The 20,473-nt window shown below is 33.4% G+C and overlaps 2 protein-coding genes across 2 annotated transcripts; one reads left to right on the top strand and one right to left on the bottom strand.

Moving 5' to 3' along the window:
- Positions 1-1,808: 1,808 nt before the first annotated feature.
- On the bottom strand, positions 1,809-14,425 carry LOC126979091 (uncharacterized). Its single transcript, XM_050828302.1, has 5 exons — positions 14,303-14,425; positions 6,879-7,122; positions 5,473-5,613; positions 3,381-3,512; positions 1,809-2,007 (listed from the first exon to the last, which is right to left on the bottom strand). The coding sequence occupies exons 2-5, from the start codon at positions 7,119-7,121 to the stop codon at positions 1,924-1,926; spliced, it is 600 nt and encodes a 199-aa protein (XP_050684259.1). The 5' UTR covers position 7,122; positions 14,303-14,425; the 3' UTR covers positions 1,809-1,923.
- Positions 14,426-19,299: 4,874 nt separating this feature from the next.
- LOC126979079 (cytochrome b-c1 complex subunit Rieske, mitochondrial-like) lies at positions 19,300-20,221 on the top strand. The gene has a single exon (XM_050828285.1). The coding sequence runs from the start codon at positions 19,351-19,353 to the stop codon at positions 20,185-20,187; it is 837 nt and encodes a 278-aa protein (XP_050684242.1). The 5' UTR covers positions 19,300-19,350; the 3' UTR covers positions 20,188-20,221.
- Positions 20,222-20,473: the final 252 nt, after the last annotated feature.

Below are 20,473 nucleotides of genomic sequence, written 5' to 3'. Positions count from 1 at the left end.
ATAAACTCTCAATTCTAATTAGATCTTTAAATATATAATTTAGGCAGTTGTTAATTATTTATACTTGGCTGTTAGCAGTTTTATGAACTTTAATGTTGATTGTTATACATTTGCATTTTTTTTTTTGGGATAAATTATAATTGACAGTTGACGTAACAAGCAACGAATAGAAATTATCTATTTATTTACATGCGTCACAGAGTATACAAGTAGAACGTTCTAACTCATTCATTGCCCATCGTTTATTATAATCAGATCGAAACACTTAAGAAATTAATTTTAAATTAGGTAACCTTATGTAAGTTTTTATACTACGTTACTTTTAATTTCCTACCAGTAAAAAGATTTGCTTTTATTTTTTTCAAAATATTTTTCGTGACGTCACAAAATGGCCCAACGGTGGTCGCGTTGGTTTTCAAACCAGCAACATGTTTTTTGCTTGTTTATCAATCTTAAGTTTATATTTATTTTTTATGTTATGTCTTTGTATAAAACCATTTACTTATACGTTTCAAAATAAAAATTTTTCTTTCTTTCTTTTTTTAAATGCGGCCAACACACACGCCATATGGCAGGCTAGTGTAGCCCAAGCTTTATTACATAGCTGCTACCTGTGACTTCGACAGCATTTACTAGTGTAACAATATTAGTTTATTTATTACATACTAGCTATTACCGGCGACTTCATGCGCGTTCAATGGTTACTTTCGGCAGCAACTTTTATTTTTTAATATACTCACTTTGCAAATAATACACAACAAACTGCTGTGGTTAATACATTTTTATAAGCTACCAACTATAGAACTTTCATCCTCCAATTTTCCCACCTTCCTTCCCAACCCCACACAGGTCTAAATTTTAAAAACGCTACGACAAATATTTATTTCTTATCAAGTGGCTTAATACAATTTCATCATCTTCGATAATGACGAACTTTCATACTAATTTCAACCCCGCCAAGCCTTTTTTTCGCAGGGTAGCCTGTGTCCTTTCCCAAGCTCTTTTCTTATATAATATCTCGGTACTATTTCATGAAATTCGGTTCAGTGGTTTAGGCGTGAAAGCGTAACAAACAAACTTACATTCACGTTTATAATATCAGTAAAGTAGACATAAACAAAACAATAATATATCTCTCATCGTTCGTTTCCCTTTGACCGTTTTATCTCCGACTACAACGATAAGGTCTTTAATTTTTCGGGTTAATAGACACTCACAAATAATTTTGCTTTTAAATTGGCATTAGAATATTAAAGATCGGTTCAATAGATCCGTGCCATTACTCGTTCAGCCTCAAAAACTCACAAACTTTACCTCTTTATAATTTAATTTAGTATAGATTGTATTGTACGCTCCTTGTTATCGTCAACTAATACCGGTAGATTCATTGTATCAGTCTTCAGCTCGTAACCAACAGCTTTTCGCAGTTTATAATTTCTCCTAGAGTTGCCAAATATATTACGATCCTACCTCCTGTTGTTTATTTCATGAGATCGTTCAGCCATTTAATAAATACAAGCATTTTATGAAAAGGACGGCCACATCATCAAGTTATTATTCATCTATCTGGACACGACATAATTAAAAAGATTTTCTTATAACTAAATTAATATGGCTACTGATATTTAGCTGTTCTACGTATAGTTTATAGTTGATTTAGTTATACCTGATAATTTGTGAAGTTTAAAAGGTTGGTGGTACCTACTTCAATAAAGTTTTATATGACTGGTCAGTCGGTAGGAGTTTTTAAGAGAAAGTATTTAACATAAGTTGAGGTTTTTATATTATCTTAAATAAAAACAATTGCATGAAGTGATTTGTTTTTATTTTAACTTTATTTTAAAATATTAAAGATTTGTACATAAACAAAATTAAATTTATATTTAACGCTTACACAAATACTATGCTTATTTATATCAATATTTATAGCCCTACAAGTTTTCCTCCGATATTGTTTAATTTTGCAGTCGCTGACCGTGTTATAGATGATATTAATGAACCCGGTATCTGTAAATAATACAAAATTAATTAACAATCCTCCGATACAATATAACTGACGGAAGCTAAGATTTGTTACTAAAAGCAAAGGTAATAATTGGCATAGAATGCCTTTTCCATTTCTATTTACTTTTGTTTGAAATGTTATTTTGTTGTTATCTAGATAAAAATAAATATCAATATATAATATCAGCAGTATATAAACAAGTTTTAAAATAAAAAAAATTTTTTTCTATCTAATTGTATATAAATAATTTAATGATATTTAATAACACGTTATTTAACTTAATTATGCGCTATACTATTTTCATTGGTTGTACTTAAAAACTTTTCCACAAACGTAAAATAGCACGAAAAAAATTTTTTTTTCATAATCGTTTGTTTTGTTACGCCAAAGAAGTATAATTTCTTGCGTGCATTCATAAGCACACACACACTTTTTTAAAGTGAAACTTTTATTACATCGTCTCAAACTTTTTCGTCTGTGTGTTGCATGTCGCGTGACGGTCGGGCGGCGCCTATAGTTCGCAGCAGCTGACCGTGTAGTGTGTATAGACTATTACTCATTTGTGCCAGTGCTCCACGCTATATTGTTTGTTTTTGTCAGTGTTTAATGTAAATGTTCGTATTTATTAAAGTGAAACTTTTATTTGCCTTTGGTAAACAACGACAGAGCTAGTGGAATATTTTTCAAGAAATTTTTAGTTAAATATCTATAATGAGAAAAACAGTTTCACTTTTACCGTGGTTTCATAAAACCACACAATCCTTTTCTTATATAGCTTCTATGTTTTAAATTTACTGAAAAACACCGTTGATTCACGTCCGCCGCCTTTGGTGGTCTATAAGCCATTGGCGATAAATAATAATAATAATAAGTGAGGCGACATTGATGCTGCCATTTCACTTCCAGTGCCTTCTTATTTAGATTTCTTTCTATATATTCTATTCTATAGGTTTTCGACACAACAATTATATTCGACTTTAAATTACATTACAAGTTGCCATCAATATTGCTTAGGATTCCTGATAAAGACATACTGACAGTGTCAATAATAATTCCTATTTCCCTTTGATGTTACGAAAGTTAAGAACGAATGGGCGGAAAAAGTAATTGGAAAACTTCAACGGATGTTCAAGCCCTACTGCAATTTATTTACTCAAAATAGCAATGCACTCCCACTCTAGTGGACACTTTGAAGCGTGTGGGCTGCCGGTGTATTTGAAGTCACATGACATAGATTAAACAACCAAGTGTGTTTGTCACTTGTCTTCATAATTATGCATAAAAGGGGTGAAATACATTTGATTGTGGATCATAGACCTTAATATAACTTATACTAATATAATTAAAATACGACATAAATTAAAAAGGCACATACTGCAATGATAGCATTGACGAAGTTAGAGATACCCTCGGCACCACCCACCACCGCTTTTCCGACTTTGTAGAACTTATCACCGTTGTTGCCATATTTTTCTTCTTCCTTTATGGTATCCACGATGGGTTTGGGCTGAAATTGAATATAAATATATAAAAAGTGCATATTGTTAGTTATTTTTTAAAGTGAAACTCACTGATATAAAATATACAAATTTTGTTACATATGCCTTGCTGGCCCGGTATCTCGTGGCTCAGTTGCAAGAGCGCTGGGACGTTACAAATCAATTTCCTAATACATATAAAATAATTAGGGTTGAGCAGGTAATCAACTATTAAGTAGATCCTGTCGAGTCTGAGAGATGAACAAAAACATACCAAAATTTACGGATGACGATATGCGGAGGATTGGCTTACTTGTTAGAGCACTGAGTAGCCCGGGAGGCACGGTTCGAATTACGCGACGTCCGTAAATTTTGGTAGGTATAAATTAAAAGTGCATATCCCTCATAAAAGACCCGATACGCTTCTTATTTAATCCTTTGTTACTATTACCATATAATAGTGCTATAATTAGACTATATTGAAGCATGGGTACTGGGTACGGAAAAAGCTGATCGGGCAAGTGACTTTGCCCCAGAATCCTAGAAAAACATTCGGTTCTAAATAGTATGGCTCGTAGCGTAGGCAAGCGCCCTAACAATAGTATAGACGCTGGTGGCTTGTAGTCAGTTGAAATATTTGACATATATCCATACACTATTACTTGGTGCTGATGCTGGGTCATCGACTGCTGAAAGTAGTAACGGCAAAAATCAAATTCAAATATTTTTATTCAAAATAGGATGTCACATCACGTACCGTACTAAAAGTACCACTACCATAACTACCATTCTAAAAGGAATGCCTCAGACCTGAGAAGAATGGGCACAACAAAATCAGCGGGCTTTTTTTTTCATCAAAAAAATATGTTTACAAAGTATTATTGTACAATTTAACTTATTATTTAATAGCCTGAGGGCGGTCGCTCCATGTAGTATCATTGAGAAAGTAATTTAATTTAGTAAAAGCATATACATCGCCCCACAAAAGACTTACTAGCTCGACTTAGCCGAGTAGTAGGTATTATAAGTTTATATCTGTTCCTGGTGTTACCAGTTACCAATATGGTTATAACAGTTTCTAGCAAATTCACTTATGTGCCTTTGGTCGTACATTACATTATCAACAATATATTGAGAAGCAACAGTCAAGATGTTAATTTCTTTAAATTTTGCTCTTTATTATTCTTTAGGACCTAGGTTATAAATAGCGTGAATAGCCCTCTTCTGCAGCTCAAATATTGTATTAATATCGGCAGCATTGCCCCATAGCAATATACCATAGGACATAATACTATGGAAATAACTAAAGTAAACTAGTCGCGCCGTATCTATGTCAGTTAATTGTCTAATCTTTGTAACCGCGTATGCTGCAGAACATAGTCTGTTCGCCAATCCTTCAATATGATATGAAATATGTATGAAAAATAAAAGGGTCCCGTTCAGATTGACGTACACATTTGTGAAGGTGATGTGTAGGGTGTACAAAACATTATCAACGTGGCTAAATACGGCTGCATATTTGTCGTTCAGATGAGTATTAAAAATAATGACATTCTATAACATACATATAGACAATGCACGTTGTATAAAAACAAATCCAAAATATGAAACATGCCACAAATTACACGAGAAAAGTCACTTATGTTGTAGTACCTTTACCACACTAACGTTTTTTAAGAATTATTTTGAATAACGCAAAACGTTTGTTTTGAACACTGACTGCTATATCTATACATTGCCACATTTACTCCAATTGCTTAAAATATTCTTGGTCATTACGCAGCAATGTAAACCATTTATTCAGTTTTGTTCGATTCGGACTGTGACAGTTGACACACGTATAAGCTTTTGCCGTTCCCCTATCAGACTGCGAATGACATGTCCTTATATATCTATGGAACGTCATCGATTAAAAATATTAATTAGTTTTTTGATTTGTTCTATTTAGGGGTTGTATTTTATACGATCAATATAAAAAATGCATTTTACCTGAAGAAATCCAGCGGCAGCATGTTGGATGTTTTCTTTGATGGACAGCTTTTTGCTACCAAATCCTTCAGTTTCCATTACAGCACTTTCTACTTCATATGACGGTAAAGCAAAATAGCCGAGTTTACCAATAGATTCCGACTAAATAAGTAAAAAAAGAATGATTAAACAGGGATACAAAATACTAGAACATATTATATCATTAAGGCATTGTCTATAATTTAAGATTGCTACGTCCGCTAATAACCTTATTAATCTCAAATGTGGTTTGGTTTTCCAATTGAGCATTAAATGAAGTGTTTTAACATACCAAAGTTATAGTGCGAAGTGAGTAGACACCGTAGTTATTATATAAATAAATAGAATCACATATAATAACATACGGATATATAAATATATACTAGCTGACCCGACAGACGTTGCTGTGTACATAATAAATATAATACTGTTTTTTTATGAATTTCTCACTAATTTTTAATAACATGAAGAATTATTATATGCTCCCTGTTTTTAAAATGAAATTGTTATACAGCAGAACTGTCAAACCGTGCGTCAATAAATTCTCTCTCACAGAAAATATGGTTCATACAAAACAAATATTGGAAATAAAAATAATTATGAGTCCCAAATCGAAATAAAAACCACCCCACCTCTCAAGTTGCCAAGTTAGACTAAAGTGCACTACATGAAGTAGGTAACCCCCATTAAAATCCGTTCATTAGTTTAGGAGTTCACTGGAATCAAACATCAGGACACTGGATTTATATATAGATAATAAGGGATACATAGAAACGATGATAATAACGATCGTTTAATTGGTAGAGTTACAAAAATTGACGCTCGAAAAGAAAACATAATAAATAAGCCATTTCAATATTTACACATAGCCCACGGATTTTAAATTGTTTCCAATTGTGAAACAGCCAATACATCGACGATATTTCTTTGCAAAAATATCGGCGAACTTATAATTTGTGCAAAAACAAAACAACATGAGTTTTGTTGTTTGCATATGCAAAGAAATTCTCAAGCAAGTAAAAAACCTTATTATAATTATATCGCCAGATACACAGAACTGTGCTCTGTAGCCAGATAATGTATACGTCTAGATAGAGCCGTTAGACAACGCATGACAACAGGCCAGGTTTATTGCTTTAGTGTGTATGACAGCTACGTCTTTGTCTAGTGTAACAGTGTTCAGATTCCATCGCTGCTTTTTTGACGTGTTGATAGGTGTCACAGTCTATCTAGATTAGTATATCGCTCCGTTTCAATCTAATATCGATTTCAAAATGTTTTTGTTGATATCATATATAATATATAATAAAAATATAAATAAATAGTGTAATAAAAATAACACTACATAACAACCAAACAGCTTCCAAGTAATTTGTCGTTGAATTTACCTTCGAATTAACTAAACCCGTAAATGCTTCCAGCTTTGACTTTGAGGAAATGGTATTTCTGTTTAACGAGTCGTCACGTGGATGGTTTTCGGTATGCACTGGCTCAGCTAAATGGATTTCTTTAGACTGATGTGGAGTATCGGGCTCATCGTAAACTGGTAAATCTACTTTTATTGGGTAGTCCACCGGCGAAGAAATGACACTGACACAAAGTATCAATAGGTGTAGTAATAAGGCGTTCATTCTGCAAAATAAAACAATCAAATGAATCTATTCTTTTAAATAAATTTATTACTTTAGAATAACATAGTAATACAATTTGCAATATTTTATTTAGTTTAATTGGTCACAGCGAATTAGAACTAATCCTTTACTAGTAGAATAGTAGTATTAAGTTGAAAATCAAGTGAAAATTATTATTTTCCACCATTTCATTGTTTGTTTTCAATCTTATAATTATAACAACATCTTTATCAATTAATCAAAACAAATTTTATAATTATATTTACAATTCTATGCTCAAATTAAATTATAAATATCATTATGGGGATGTGTACCAAGAGTACTGGCAGCATTTCCTCGTTGGATAGCAAGGTTGATCCGCTGACCGAAAAAGCTGCCAGCGCTTGGGTTGCTAGTAGCCTTATTGAGGCGAGAAGATAGTAGTTTGTACATTTTCCGCTCCTCTGGGCCCCACGGGCCAAGGGTATCGACACCAAACGGCACAAAGATGTAAGGCTCACTGAGACAGACATATTTGCGACGATTCCTGTCTTGGTCAGTTGCAGCAGCAGCCCCAGCACCAAATATGATATATATTGTATGGATTGCATATATATGAAATAAATTAAAATATAGGTAATACTATTGCATAGAAGTAACGAAAAAATAATTATTTAATTAAAAACTTTAAATTCAAAAAGTGAAGTTGACGTACATTGACCTCTAAAGCGATGCACGACTTCGGCTTTTGAAGTCACAAGATATGGCAAAGAGCGAGAAGCAAACAGACGGCAACGTCGCTTCAAAATCTGTCAGATGAACGACCAGCGACTTGGAACTTAAAGCGCGCGGGATGGCAACATCGCTTTTTGATGTTCAAAGAATCAAGTTCATTGAACCACTGACCTAATGATCAATTCTACAGTGCGTTAATATTTGCTCAAAATTAAAAGTCTACATATTGACCTAATTACTTTACCACACCGATTTCGAGTATTTTTGTGTATCGTCAGTAATGCAATAACAAACATTTAATTCATATATGCAAAATCCATACTGCAGAATCAGTACGTGAAAAATTCTAAGATATTTAAAACATTTTCACTGTCTCTCACTATAGTCTTGATAATATAATATATGTTAATAGAAACATTTAACAAACTTACTAAAAACTGTAATAATCGTAGTGTTAACACTAGGAACAACCAAAACTTAATATGCCATAATATATAAAACGTATGTGTTACGCAATTGTAAAGAATTATTAAAAACTTGTATGTGGTTAAGATAAATAATATAAATGCCTTTTTTAATGATTCTAGGTACAGATTAGGAATGGAGCGACCGCCCTCGGGCTTATTATTTAATATATTTTATAACAAGGCATTTATTTTCTCAAATTTAATTTAGAATTTTTTTTGATGTAATTTCTAACACTACCACCGCTTCGGAAACAAATGGCGCTCTGAGAAAGAAGAAGCGGCGCAAGAAACTCTCCCAGCATTCTTTATTTGCGCTCTTTTTTTAAAATATACAATATTGTTCTGTCATTGTAAAAAGGCATTTATTTTCTCAAAATTAATTTAGAATTTTTTTTGATGTAATTTCTAACACTACCACCGCATCGGAAACAAATGGCGCTCTGAGAAAGAAGAAGCGGTGCAAGAAACTCTCCCAGCATTCTTTATTTGCGCTCCTTTTATTAAAATATACAATATTGTTCTGTCATTGTTGCTATAAAAGAATCATAATCTAGTCCCAGGCTGTCGGATCACTTAGATATTCATCTGTGGAGTAGTGGGATTTACGACAGAGCCATTTTTTAAATAAAACATTTACATTTGTTAATAAATAATGCCTGAACAGTGGCTGGAGCTTTATTTTAAAAGTGTATACATTTACCCCATTATTCATAATGGTCCGCTAACTTAAAACAGCGGCTAAGGAGTGTTTTTTCTCATTCTGACTTAGGTCAATAGAAGAAGACAGATTGAGAATTAGCAATGCTTTAAGTTAGCAGACTATTATGAATAAGGGGGTTACTCTTAAAGCTATTATGTATCATATGAAGCCTACTAGAAGTAGCTACAAGCAAACTTATTTCAAGTGTTATAAAAATGAAAATCACTATTTAGAGCAAATAGGTCACGATTCTTGTGAATACTATAATTTTTCATAAGTGTACTGACAATGATCAGTCATAATATTTGTTTCTTTTCAATTTTTCTTTCAATGACTGTCTATAAACAAGCTGATATAGCGCATATATTATTTATATATTAGAGAGATATGTGGCCGTACCATCAGCCATTCGAAAATTTATATTTATGAATGGGTGGTATAGTTTTAGACATTCAGTGAGGCACATAAAAGCCAATTTTAATCAACAATATATAAATTTCAATTTATACGATGCACAGGTAGAAAATATATACCTACCAAATGTAATAATCCAAAGTATCAAAGAGATATGACGGTCCGACGACAAAATTAAATGAGTGCTCTCCCGGACACAGGTATTACAAGTCACAGATATTGCAACGAGGCAAATATAATAAGTCCTAACAAGTTTTTCAATTATCGGGCTGTTCCAAATGTACGAAGTCTCTTTGCTATAACATTATTTTAATTAAAAAGTTTTATCCGTATCTACATATTATTCACTTGCGTATCTATTTGTGCTATATGCTTTTATATATTCTATTATAGAAAATATATTTATACTTATTCGACGGTTTTTTAACATGAGTACGTTATTTAAACGGAAGAATTTCTATATATACGACGACCTGTATAGCCGAGTGGTTAGCCATCCTACCTACTAAGCTAGAGGTCCCGGGTTCGAATCCCGGTAGGTGCAAGCATTTATATGATGAATATGGATGTTTGTTTCCGAGTCATGGATGTTTAAATTTATTTATGTATGTTTATATGAATTTATGTATGTTTAAGTAAGTATATTGTATTAAATATATCATTGTCTTGTAACACATAACACAGGCTATATATGCTTAAATTGGGGCAAGATAATTTGTGTGAAAAGTGTGTCAATATTATATATGTATAGAAATTATTCCTGAAAGGTTTCTGTGTGGGAAGGCCATAACTTTCACAATTATTTATCAAATTTAATGATTAATACACTATTTTAGTGCTTATGTTTGCCGCTGTTGACAATAAATAGGCAAATGTATGACAATAACAGACTTATAAAAATATGATATTTTAACATTGCAATCTGTTAACAGTTTAATACAACTTTTTGTAATATTTTTAATTTTATTACGTGCATAGACGATACGCTATATTATATGCCCTTATAGTCTTTACCGTTGTGTTAAATACTTTAATTCTAACCGCTTATCGCGTGTGAAGTATTTGCACAAATCCCCATAAATTTTGTCACTAAAGTATATCGGAATTGCTATTAAAAGGCTGTTTCTAATCAATACTAATATGATACCTGATAATTTCATAATATTGACGGGTAAACTTATTAATGCCCTGAGCACGATATTTAATAAGGCTATGTTAACATCGTTAGCGTACGGTCAGCTCGTATCATCTAAGGGGGCGCCAAAATATACCAGAGTGATTATAAAATGTAGGCACGATAACGTTTACATATGTTATTATTTTATGTATATAATAATAATATTGACACACTTTTTACACAAATTATCTTGCCCCAAGTTAAGCATATATAGCCTGTGTTATGCGTTACAAGACAATGATATATTTAATACAATATACTTACTTAAACATACATATATTCATATAAACATACATAAATACATTTAAACATCCATGACTCGGAAACAAACATCTATATTCATCATATAAATGCTTGCACCTACCGGGATTCGAACCCGGGACCTCTAGCTTAGTAGGTAGGATCGCTACCCACTCGGCTATACAGGTTGTCTATATATAGAAATTCTTCGATTAGATATGCCAGTCCTAGGAATGCACGTCAGAAGTGAAAACTCCTAGCATCACAAATTGGTTAAGGTTATTACAGGTTTTAAAAATATTTTAGCGAGTTATTTATCGTAATTTATTTTATTACAAAGTTTTTGTAAGTATAACATTTTATATTTAAGTTACACATAAAAAGGAAACAGTATTATCTATACAGGGTGTTCCGCAACCTCACTCGTCGGGACACGGCTTGTGTGGCATTTCGCACCATCGTCGTTATTGTCCATCTCGGCAAACGTTGGGCATTCGGAGGAATACACTCTGTTTTTTTCCAACTTGACATTTTTTGAAGCCAGTACTTGAGTATATTATCATCTTTGTATTGAAGGGACCCTTCGAGAAAGTGAGAAGAAAAAGATCAATGCTCTTGAGATGTGGTGCTGGAGAAGAATGCTCGGTATATCGTGGACCGAATTCCGAACCAATGAGTCCATTCTTCGGGAGCTCGGCATCAAACAGAGACTGTCCACTACCGTACAAGCTCGCATTCTCACTTTCTTCGGGCATGTATCGCCACGTGGAAGCGACTCCATAGAACGCTTAATAGTGCAGGGTAAAGTCGAGGGCACTAGACCAAGAGGCAGGTGCCCGATGAGGTGGACGGACCAAGTGAGGCAAGCTGTCGACGGTACTCTGCATGAATGCACGAAAAGAGCCGCAGTTCGCGACGAGTGGCGTCGCATTGTGAAACAGGCCACTAACCTCGACGTGACGACCACGACCACTCTGACAAGAGTGTAACGCCGAAGAAGAAGATTGAAGTACCAAACATTTATGAATGAAAAGTAAAAAAACTTTTAAAGTAGACAATTATTAGGTATAATAGGTACGTAGTCCTTTCTGTTTAATAATCTGGTTCCCTGACATGACAGCTTACCAGGGTTGACAAAATTTATGGCTTTGATGATTAATTGTATTTTACGGGGTATTTGGAACACGTTGTATACATACAAAATTTAATCAAATCAATTGGACTTTCAACATTTTGCATGCACAATAAAAACAATTCTCTCTTTATTAATATCATCAATCATCATATTATATTTAGAAAGTGATACTTAAACCACAGAGTAGAGATATATTTCTGTCTTATAGTCTTATGTCAAAGAGGATATACATACTTCGTAATACTTGTGTATTAATATGATATTAAAATTTCTGTCTTTTTGATGAAAATGCGAGACGTCAAAGAGATACATACATACACCTAGACCTAGAATCGTAGAAGATAGGTACTAGCCTATAGACCATCTGACAGCCAGATAATTTCGGTTTGTCAATGTGTTATTTAGCCAATATGTAGTTAGGTAGTTTAATATTCAATGTACCAAGAAGCTAATTCCGAGCGTGGCTGACTGCTTAGGACTTTTCAATCAATATTGGTTACAGTAACAATAGATTCGCTTTACTTTACTATCTTGCTGTATCTCTATTGGAGATTTTCTTCTCTCTCGCACGATTTCCTCATCTATACGCTGATGAATTTTTCATACAAATACTGATGACGCGAACAAATAACTTTTTGCTTTGTCGAAAATCGCACAGCGCCTACAAAGTTTTCTTTTCAAAATTGTTGTATTACAGATTGTTATCTTGCAAATTTTATTTCGTCATTCGGTCTTGTAATCCTAAGCCACACCGCTTTTGTTTGGGTACCTACAGCTATATAATAGTCATAAATATTCTCAAAGTTGAATCGTTCATAAATTATTTTTGTTCTGTTAATTATTTAAGAATATATAGGAAGTATTCTATAGTTATATAAAGTATATTTTCACTGTACTTTTATAGGCACTCCTAGACTTCACTGCGTAGGCTATATTTCCTCTGTCAATCTGATGTCTTTTTGACCACGTCCGATTATGAGCGTTTTGATGTAACTTTTACAAAAATTACTAAATTACCAATCAATTATCATACAGAAAAATTATGGACAACATGCCAACCGTAACTAAATGCTTTGGGATATTCCCCGCAAAATATGGAACTTTGTTGATTTCCTTCGGTGGATTTGCAACAGGAGGCCTGGGAATAGCAGGAATAGTCATTTATGGGCTTTTTGAAGTTGCAGCCATGGCGTTCTTTAAAGACAAAACCAAAGTAGATGTGGATGATACAGTGAAAAAATGCGTTCTATTAACGATTGGGCTAACTTCGCTACTTTTGACTGTGGCAAGCGTTCTAATGTTTGTAGGTGTAACGACGCGGTCACGAGGAGCTTTATCTGCAGCAGTATGGATTTTATTTAGTATGATTTTAATTATATTATTGCTTGCCATGGCTGCACCGATGTCTTGTTTCTTTATGGATTCTTTGTGTGTCGTTAAAAAAGTGTCAACATTTGGGATTGTATTTGGTGCTATTGTCATTACATTTTTTCTCGAAATATGGATCTACTTCATGGCTGTTGTCAATTCCCACCTGTTGGAGATATAGCTTTGCCTAAGGTTTGGAATATATGTATATACAAAATTTTAAACTGAGATAAGTTTTTATTATTAGATATTATCATAAGTTGTTAACAAATTATTATTGGCATTTCAACGAATGTCATTAAAAGTAGATCATTTAAGTATCGTAGGAATCGTATAACGATACTTATTTTATAATTTTTTTTTAATGCTATTCTTAGAAAATAACTCTTGGTAATTGGTTGAGCGAAAACTTAATGACTAAATAAGAATTATTTCTGCCAGTATTTCATCCTTACTGTATCAGCATTATAGGCTTCAAATATGTATGTCAAAGCTATTGCCCTTATCATTTGACCCTAAAGTAAAAAAGAACACGATTAAAGGGAAAATTATAAAACAGATTTGTAGAATATAATATTATGATGTCGCAAAGCCAAAGGTACTAAAACTATAGTTATGTAAAATGTGAATGACTATTAAAATATTAGTAGTATTTCACTATTGAGAAGAAAGGTTCGATTTTTTAAGTAAGATCATAGAAAGATGAATTATCAGCGAGTACCATGTGTGTTTTTATAAGAAAAAAGAAAACACATCCTAAAAAAATTCCTAGATGAATCATTATTGGGTTTGCGCAATGATGATACATGAGAATAAGTAAGTATATCTTTATAGTTTCCTATAATTTATCTATTAAATTCTATCCATGTAATGTCGGGACGAACTACTCGTATAGTAAATTAAATAATAGTAGTAGTCTTATAAATTATTTTAAAGAATAAGCGATAGAACCTAAATATTACATACCTGTCAGCTGGCACTTGAACGAAACAAACAAACTGGGGCTAGCAGTGTGTAGTGATTAAGTAACTGAATGCAGACTAACGAACGATAGTGAGACGCAGTTGCGGTGGTCGGCGCTCTTCTACTTTCACGCGTTACGTCATTAAACCTTGGCTCTTGTATTAATGTGGTGTGGTTAAGGATTCGTGGTAGCTACGTAACACATACATTGCAACCTCTATATTGTATACGTAAAATTTCAACAATCTTGGGTCATGACTGGTCAAAGTTGTAATTAATGTACGCATTTAATAATCTGTGATTAATCATTGAATGAATATATCGAGGTATCTTCTAATACTAATAGCTTATAAACGTAGCGCAAGTGTAGAGATAGGTACCTAATAGGTAATAGGGTTGCCAAGTATGTCTCGGTAATGTATCCAGATTCTCGCATTCCAGGTATGTGTGAGCAAAGGTTGCAAAGGGAGCTGTTGGTGAAAAAAGTTTAGAGGTGGTTCCTTACCTTGGTTATTAAAAAAAACGAACTCTTACGATTGGAGCATACATGTTTCTATGCATGCTCAAAATTAAATCGTTGTGTTTGATAATTTCTAATTACGCACAAAATCTAATTGTCATTTGTTGTCTATTTGTACTGTCAAAATCATAGCTTTGTCGAATCTAATGTTCAAAGTTTTGTTTTTATTTAAGCCGGATAATCTCTAATAATGTGTAAAACAGTTCGACTGATTTGATGGGACTTTATGGATATTAAACACAGTAAGTGAGGCTATCTGTTTTCTGGAAAATGTATAAAGATTACGCAGTAACAAATTAAAATCCATAAAATAGTAAAATAAAGTCGATTATACGGGATGGCCCACCCAAACCGGTCGGTATTGTGATTTCATATATTTATATAGAAGAATATCTTCTAAGGAACCACGATATCGATTTTAGAGAAAACAAAAACTGCATTCATAGATTTTCAAAAAAATCACACATGACTCGGGAATCGACCCGGTCCTTTTTTTGAAAAAAAAAAAATACATTTTCGTTTTATTGCCATATTGATAGTGTAGGTTGTAAGGAGTGATTGTTTCTATGAAACCTTGTGTCTAAGATTAAAAGAAATTGCTTTTTTAAATATTATTTTAGTAAATGTTCAATATGGCAACCATTATTTTGAATGCAATAGTCAACTCGTTTAGGTAACGATTTCTTTATGGCGTTTTGTACTTTGAAGTTGTGAATTTTGGTTAAAATAGTCTCTATGGCTATTTTTAGATCTCCAGTGATGTCGTAGCTAGTTTTGTAGACTTCATCTTTAACGTAACCCCACAAGAAATAATCTAGTGGAGTTAAATCGGGTGACCTCGCGGGCCATTTGCTAGGTCCGGTTGTTCCAATCCATTTTTGTTGGAAATGATTATTTAAAAAGTCTATGGCGATCCGACTATTGTGTGCCGGTGCTCCACCCTTCTGGAAATACACTCGTTCTCTTTCTTCTACCGACATTTCTCTCGTGACTTCTAAAACCTCTTCTAATATTTCGATGTACTTGAATCTGTCCAAACGTCCATCATAGATTATTGTGAACATAACATAACTTTATTGTGAAGTCCAACCCAGCAGTTAAATGAAAATCTAACTTGACGTTGGCCTTCATACACTCGTAAGTGGTTTTGGCGAGACCAATAGTGATGATTTTTGCGGTTGTACATCCCGTTATTGGAAAATTGTGTCTCATCAGAAAATATTACGTACTTTAAAAAAAATCTGTTTAAATCTATCTGCTCTTTAAACCAGTGACAAAATGCAAGTCATCACCTGCATGTAAGGCCTGAACCAAACGTCCATTTCGATAGCACTTGAATTTGTATTTTTTTAGGATTCGTTGAATAGTGGTAGGCCAGGGATATCGTTCTGCATCACGAGTGCAGGCATCTGGTGAAGCTTCGAAATACGTTAAAACATTTATTTCCATGTCATAACTTAGTGGACTTCTCTGTTTTCGTTTCTTGAAGCTTCCATAATTACTTAAATTGTTAAGTATTTTCGGAAATATCTTGCGAGTTGATAAAATCCGTGAGGGATATTTCATACGATACCATACGATATAATCTAGTGCACGGGTGCAATTTCTGTCATTTTTAAAGTAAGCTTCCAATTAATCTAAATTCTCTCCATTTGTCAATGGCATTTTAGAAATTACACACAAACAAACAACACAACACAAAGAAACAAACTTCTGTTAAATAACAAATAAGAGTTAAATTTCCCGTCATTCGTTTTTTTTTTAATTGAAATTTGGTAATCCAGAAGTTCACGTTCCATTTTCAAATAACAGCAAAAAACATATTTGTACTGGTACGCAGACATGAAGCATTCATTTTATTAAATTGAAATTTGGCAATCTTAGAAGTTCACATTCCATTCTCAAATAACAGCAAAATAAAATCTTTTTACTGGTATACGCAGAGAACGTGATAATTGGTTATTGCCTACATTTTTTTTAACGAGTAAAACTGACAACTTACATGAAATAATCTATACTAATACTAATATAATATATATATTATATAATATTATAAAGCTGCAGTGTTTGTTTGTTTGAACGCGCTAATCTCTGGTACTACTGGTCCGATTTGAATGATTCTTTCAGTGTTGGGTAGTCCATTTATCGAGGAAGGCTATAGGCTATGTTTTTTTTTTCAAAATTAGGGATCCGTAATAAAATTGCTATTTTGTAAAACAAGGTGTAAAATCGAAAACCTATATTTGCGTGCGCTGCAAAAACTATTGACAATAGAACAAAATGATGTACAGGCTTTAATATAGGCAATCTTTTATTACTTATAAAACTATCGCGTGAATTATACTTTATATGGCAAAACAACGTTTGCCGGGTCAGCTAGTATCACATAAAGCAATTTCTTTTAATTTTAGACACAAGGTTTCCTAGCAACATTACTCCAATACTCCTTGCAACCTACACTATCAATATAACAATAATGGCAATAAAACAAAAATGTATTTTTTTTTTTCATAATGACCGGGTTCTATTCCCGAGTCGTGTATGATTTTTTTTGAAAATCTATGAATGCACTTTTTGTTTTCTCTAAAATCGATATCGTTGTTCCTTAGAAGATATTCTTCTATCTCTTATATATAATGAAATCCCCATACTGACGGGTTTGAGTGGGCTCTATATTGCTTTGCCACTTAAACGAAGTCAAGACTTAAAAAAAGGAAGACAGGCGAAGTCGAGGGCGGGTGTTAATAAATATATTGCATTTGCTATGATACGGCGTTATTAAACTGTTATGTACTAGATTAAGATTGTAACTTTTTATAATATTAATAAAAGTTTAGGAGTGCCTGGCATTGGCAAAGCATAATTTTTGTGGTACCTAATGTAACTATTATTCTCGTACTATTTTCGCTTATTTGAATGATTTAGTGAACTAGGAAGCATTTTACTGGATGATTGAATATGCTAGCTTGTATGTTGCACTCACGCTCAATAATAAATCAGTCAACATCATATAGAGGCTACTATGTATACACAATCTCCCAAGACGGTTGGTCACCGCGGGAAAATCAGATCAAAACCCTTCAAAGATAAATAACTTTGTAACAAAAAACCAAAACTTGTTATATATATACAATGTCAGAACTCTATCATCTTATGCACACCTCCTAGAGCTACTCGATGCGCTAGAAAATACAAAGTTTTGACATTGTTGGCTTATCGGAAATTAGACGACTGGGTAGTACAATACAAGAATACAAAAACTTTAATTTTAAACAAAATTAGCCACTGGTGATTCTCCTCAACAAAATTCTAGACACCTCCACAACGCCTCAGCACTAGTCAGAGTCAGACATTATATTGTTTTTTATAAAGGGCGATCCCAATGATATACACAGCTATAGACCCCATCAGCCTACTGCCGTCGTACTATAAACTTTTCTCGGCAATTATAAAAATTGAATAAGTGCGACAAGCTTAGGAAAGGTTACTGTACAGTCTATCACATTTATTCTGTAGTGCTACTTATTGAGAAATACTAGGAATTAATATGGGAGCCCTAAACTCTCAAAATGTAGAGGCTAAATACATCAAAGTGTTATAATATATCTATAAAAACAGCACCAGCAGAGTGAAGCTAGAGACAACTGGAACCCCCATTCCTATAAAAGAGGTGTTAGGCAAGGGGACCGACCTCTCTCACCAACAATTTTTATCTCAGTGTTCATAATAAATAAACTAAATTGGAATAAGATGTTCTTAAATATAAATAGAAAATTATTAAATCATTCAAGCAAAACAAAAGTGATGACAAATTGTTTGAAAAATTAAATAAAAGTTGATAATACTTCGATAGAATACGTCATCTCATTATTTAGATGATTAATTAATTAGGAAAACAACTCCCTTTCAAAAGAAACTCGTGTCAACGAAACATAGAAAATGAAAAAGAAGCATGATAAAAATTCGAAAAATTAAAAAATTCGCTACGTTATTTAATATTTACTAAACTATTTACTAAAAATAAGAGAAAGAACAGAAGTAATAGACGCACTAAGCCATACTGTGAGATTGAAATGGCTATGGGAGAGCCACGTATCAAGAATGAGCGACGATAGATGGACTTCTCGGCTGACATCATGGCTAAGCCTCCGGGGAAACAGAAATATAATAAGACCTAAAAGCATATAGGCTGCTGACATTGAAGGCAGGGCTGTGTAAAGAAAACGCCACAGCTAGAGACTACTGGGTATCTTTGGAGGAAGCCTTTACCCTCAAATAGAGGGCTTCACGCTATTATTAATGAATGAATTCAAAGTAATTAATAAAAAAAAAAAATCGATAAATCGTAGCTTAAAGTCGAGTCCGTGATATGTTTTCAGCTTTAAACCTCAAGGAGATATCACACCTACTTAAACGCAACACGTTATTTTATGGGTGATTATATATTAATGTGAAAAAAGAAATGGCAAAATGATTGACACCTGTCACATAATGATAATACTTTTCATAATACTTTCAATTTAACAAAAAAATGAATTTTCTTTCGGGTTCTCTTTTATCAAAATATGGACGCGTGAAATATTGGATGTCTGTATGCTGCCTAGATCGGATCTCAGCATCAAACATGTTTAGTAATAAATACAATAAAAATCAAAGGTTGTGCAATTTAAAAGAGGGTAATAACCTACCTTGTCTTACAATATGCCCAAGAAGTAGTACTGGAAGCCTTACTTTGTACACTCAAGTGAGATACAAAAACAAAAACCCACCACATTTGCACCGCGATCATGTGTTTCCTAATTTTGACTTTTATAGAAAAGATAAGTATAAGAATGTATCACAAACAACTTGGGGATCTGGAACTGAAAAGCAAGGATACACTTATGCGGTTGGAGCATTCGGTTGGTTATGTGGAATGTATGGTATAAAATCAGAATTAATTCATTTTATAACCTATATGGCAGCAGCAGCTGATGTACTGGCTTTGGCGTCTATTGAAGTAGATATCTCGAATATACCACCAGGACAATGCGCTTCATACAAATGGCGAGGGAAGCCTTTGTTCATAAAACACAGAACAGCTAATGAAATAGAAATTGAGGGTCGCACTCCGCTATCTGCCCTTAAAGATCCACAAACTCCGGAACAACGGACACTTAACCAGGAATGGCTCGTTGTAATTGGTATTTGCACTCATTTGGGTTGTGTGCCCGTACCAAACTCAGGAGATTGGGTAGGTGGATTTTACTGTCCCTGCCACGGGAGCCACTACGATAATGTGGGCAGAGTAAGGAAAGGTCCAGCTCCAACTAACTTAGAAGTTCCAACTTATAAATTTTTATCCGACAATGTTTTACTTGTCGGCTAGGGAATACAGATTAAATTATTTTAAATATCAATAATATCGTATTTTTCCTTCATCTTTTCCGGTTTAGTTTTTGATTAGTGTTTAGTTGTGGAAAGGTTTACCTACAAAATGATCATATAGTAAGTACAATAAAGTATCATTGTAGTATTTTTAGTTTTTTAAAACAAATTAAAATAAATATTTTAATCCACTCCGGTTGTTGAGTTGATCTCTTCTGTATGATTATTGCAGTGATTTAGAATATCTAAAGGAAAGTTGAAAGAGCTGTTTCCACATTTAGCCTCTT

Source organism: Leptidea sinapis, chromosome Z, assembly GCF_905404315.1.
Source record: "Leptidea sinapis chromosome Z, ilLepSina1.1, whole genome shotgun sequence".
In the NCBI taxonomy this organism is placed as follows: domain Eukaryota; kingdom Metazoa; phylum Arthropoda; class Insecta; order Lepidoptera; family Pieridae; genus Leptidea; species Leptidea sinapis.
Note: the sequence above shows the minus strand (reverse complement) of the source record. Positions and strands in the feature narration are given on the sequence as shown.

Coding starts and splice junctions, on each gene's coding strand:
- LOC126979091 (XM_050828302.1), bottom strand. CDS start 7,121: ATGAACGCCTTATTACTACACCTATTGATACTTTGTGTCAGTGTCATT. Junction 3,513..5,472: donor CTGCCGCTGGATTTCTTCAG/GTAAAATGCATT, acceptor ATTCAATTTCAG/CCCAAACCCATCGTGGATAC. Junction 2,008..3,380: donor TCGTCAATGCTATCATTGCA/GTATGTGCCTTT, acceptor TATTATTTACAG/ATACCGGGTTCATTAATATC.
- LOC126979079 (XM_050828285.1), top strand. CDS start 19,351: ATGAATTTTCTTTCGGGTTCTCTTTTATCAAAATATGGACGCGTGAAA.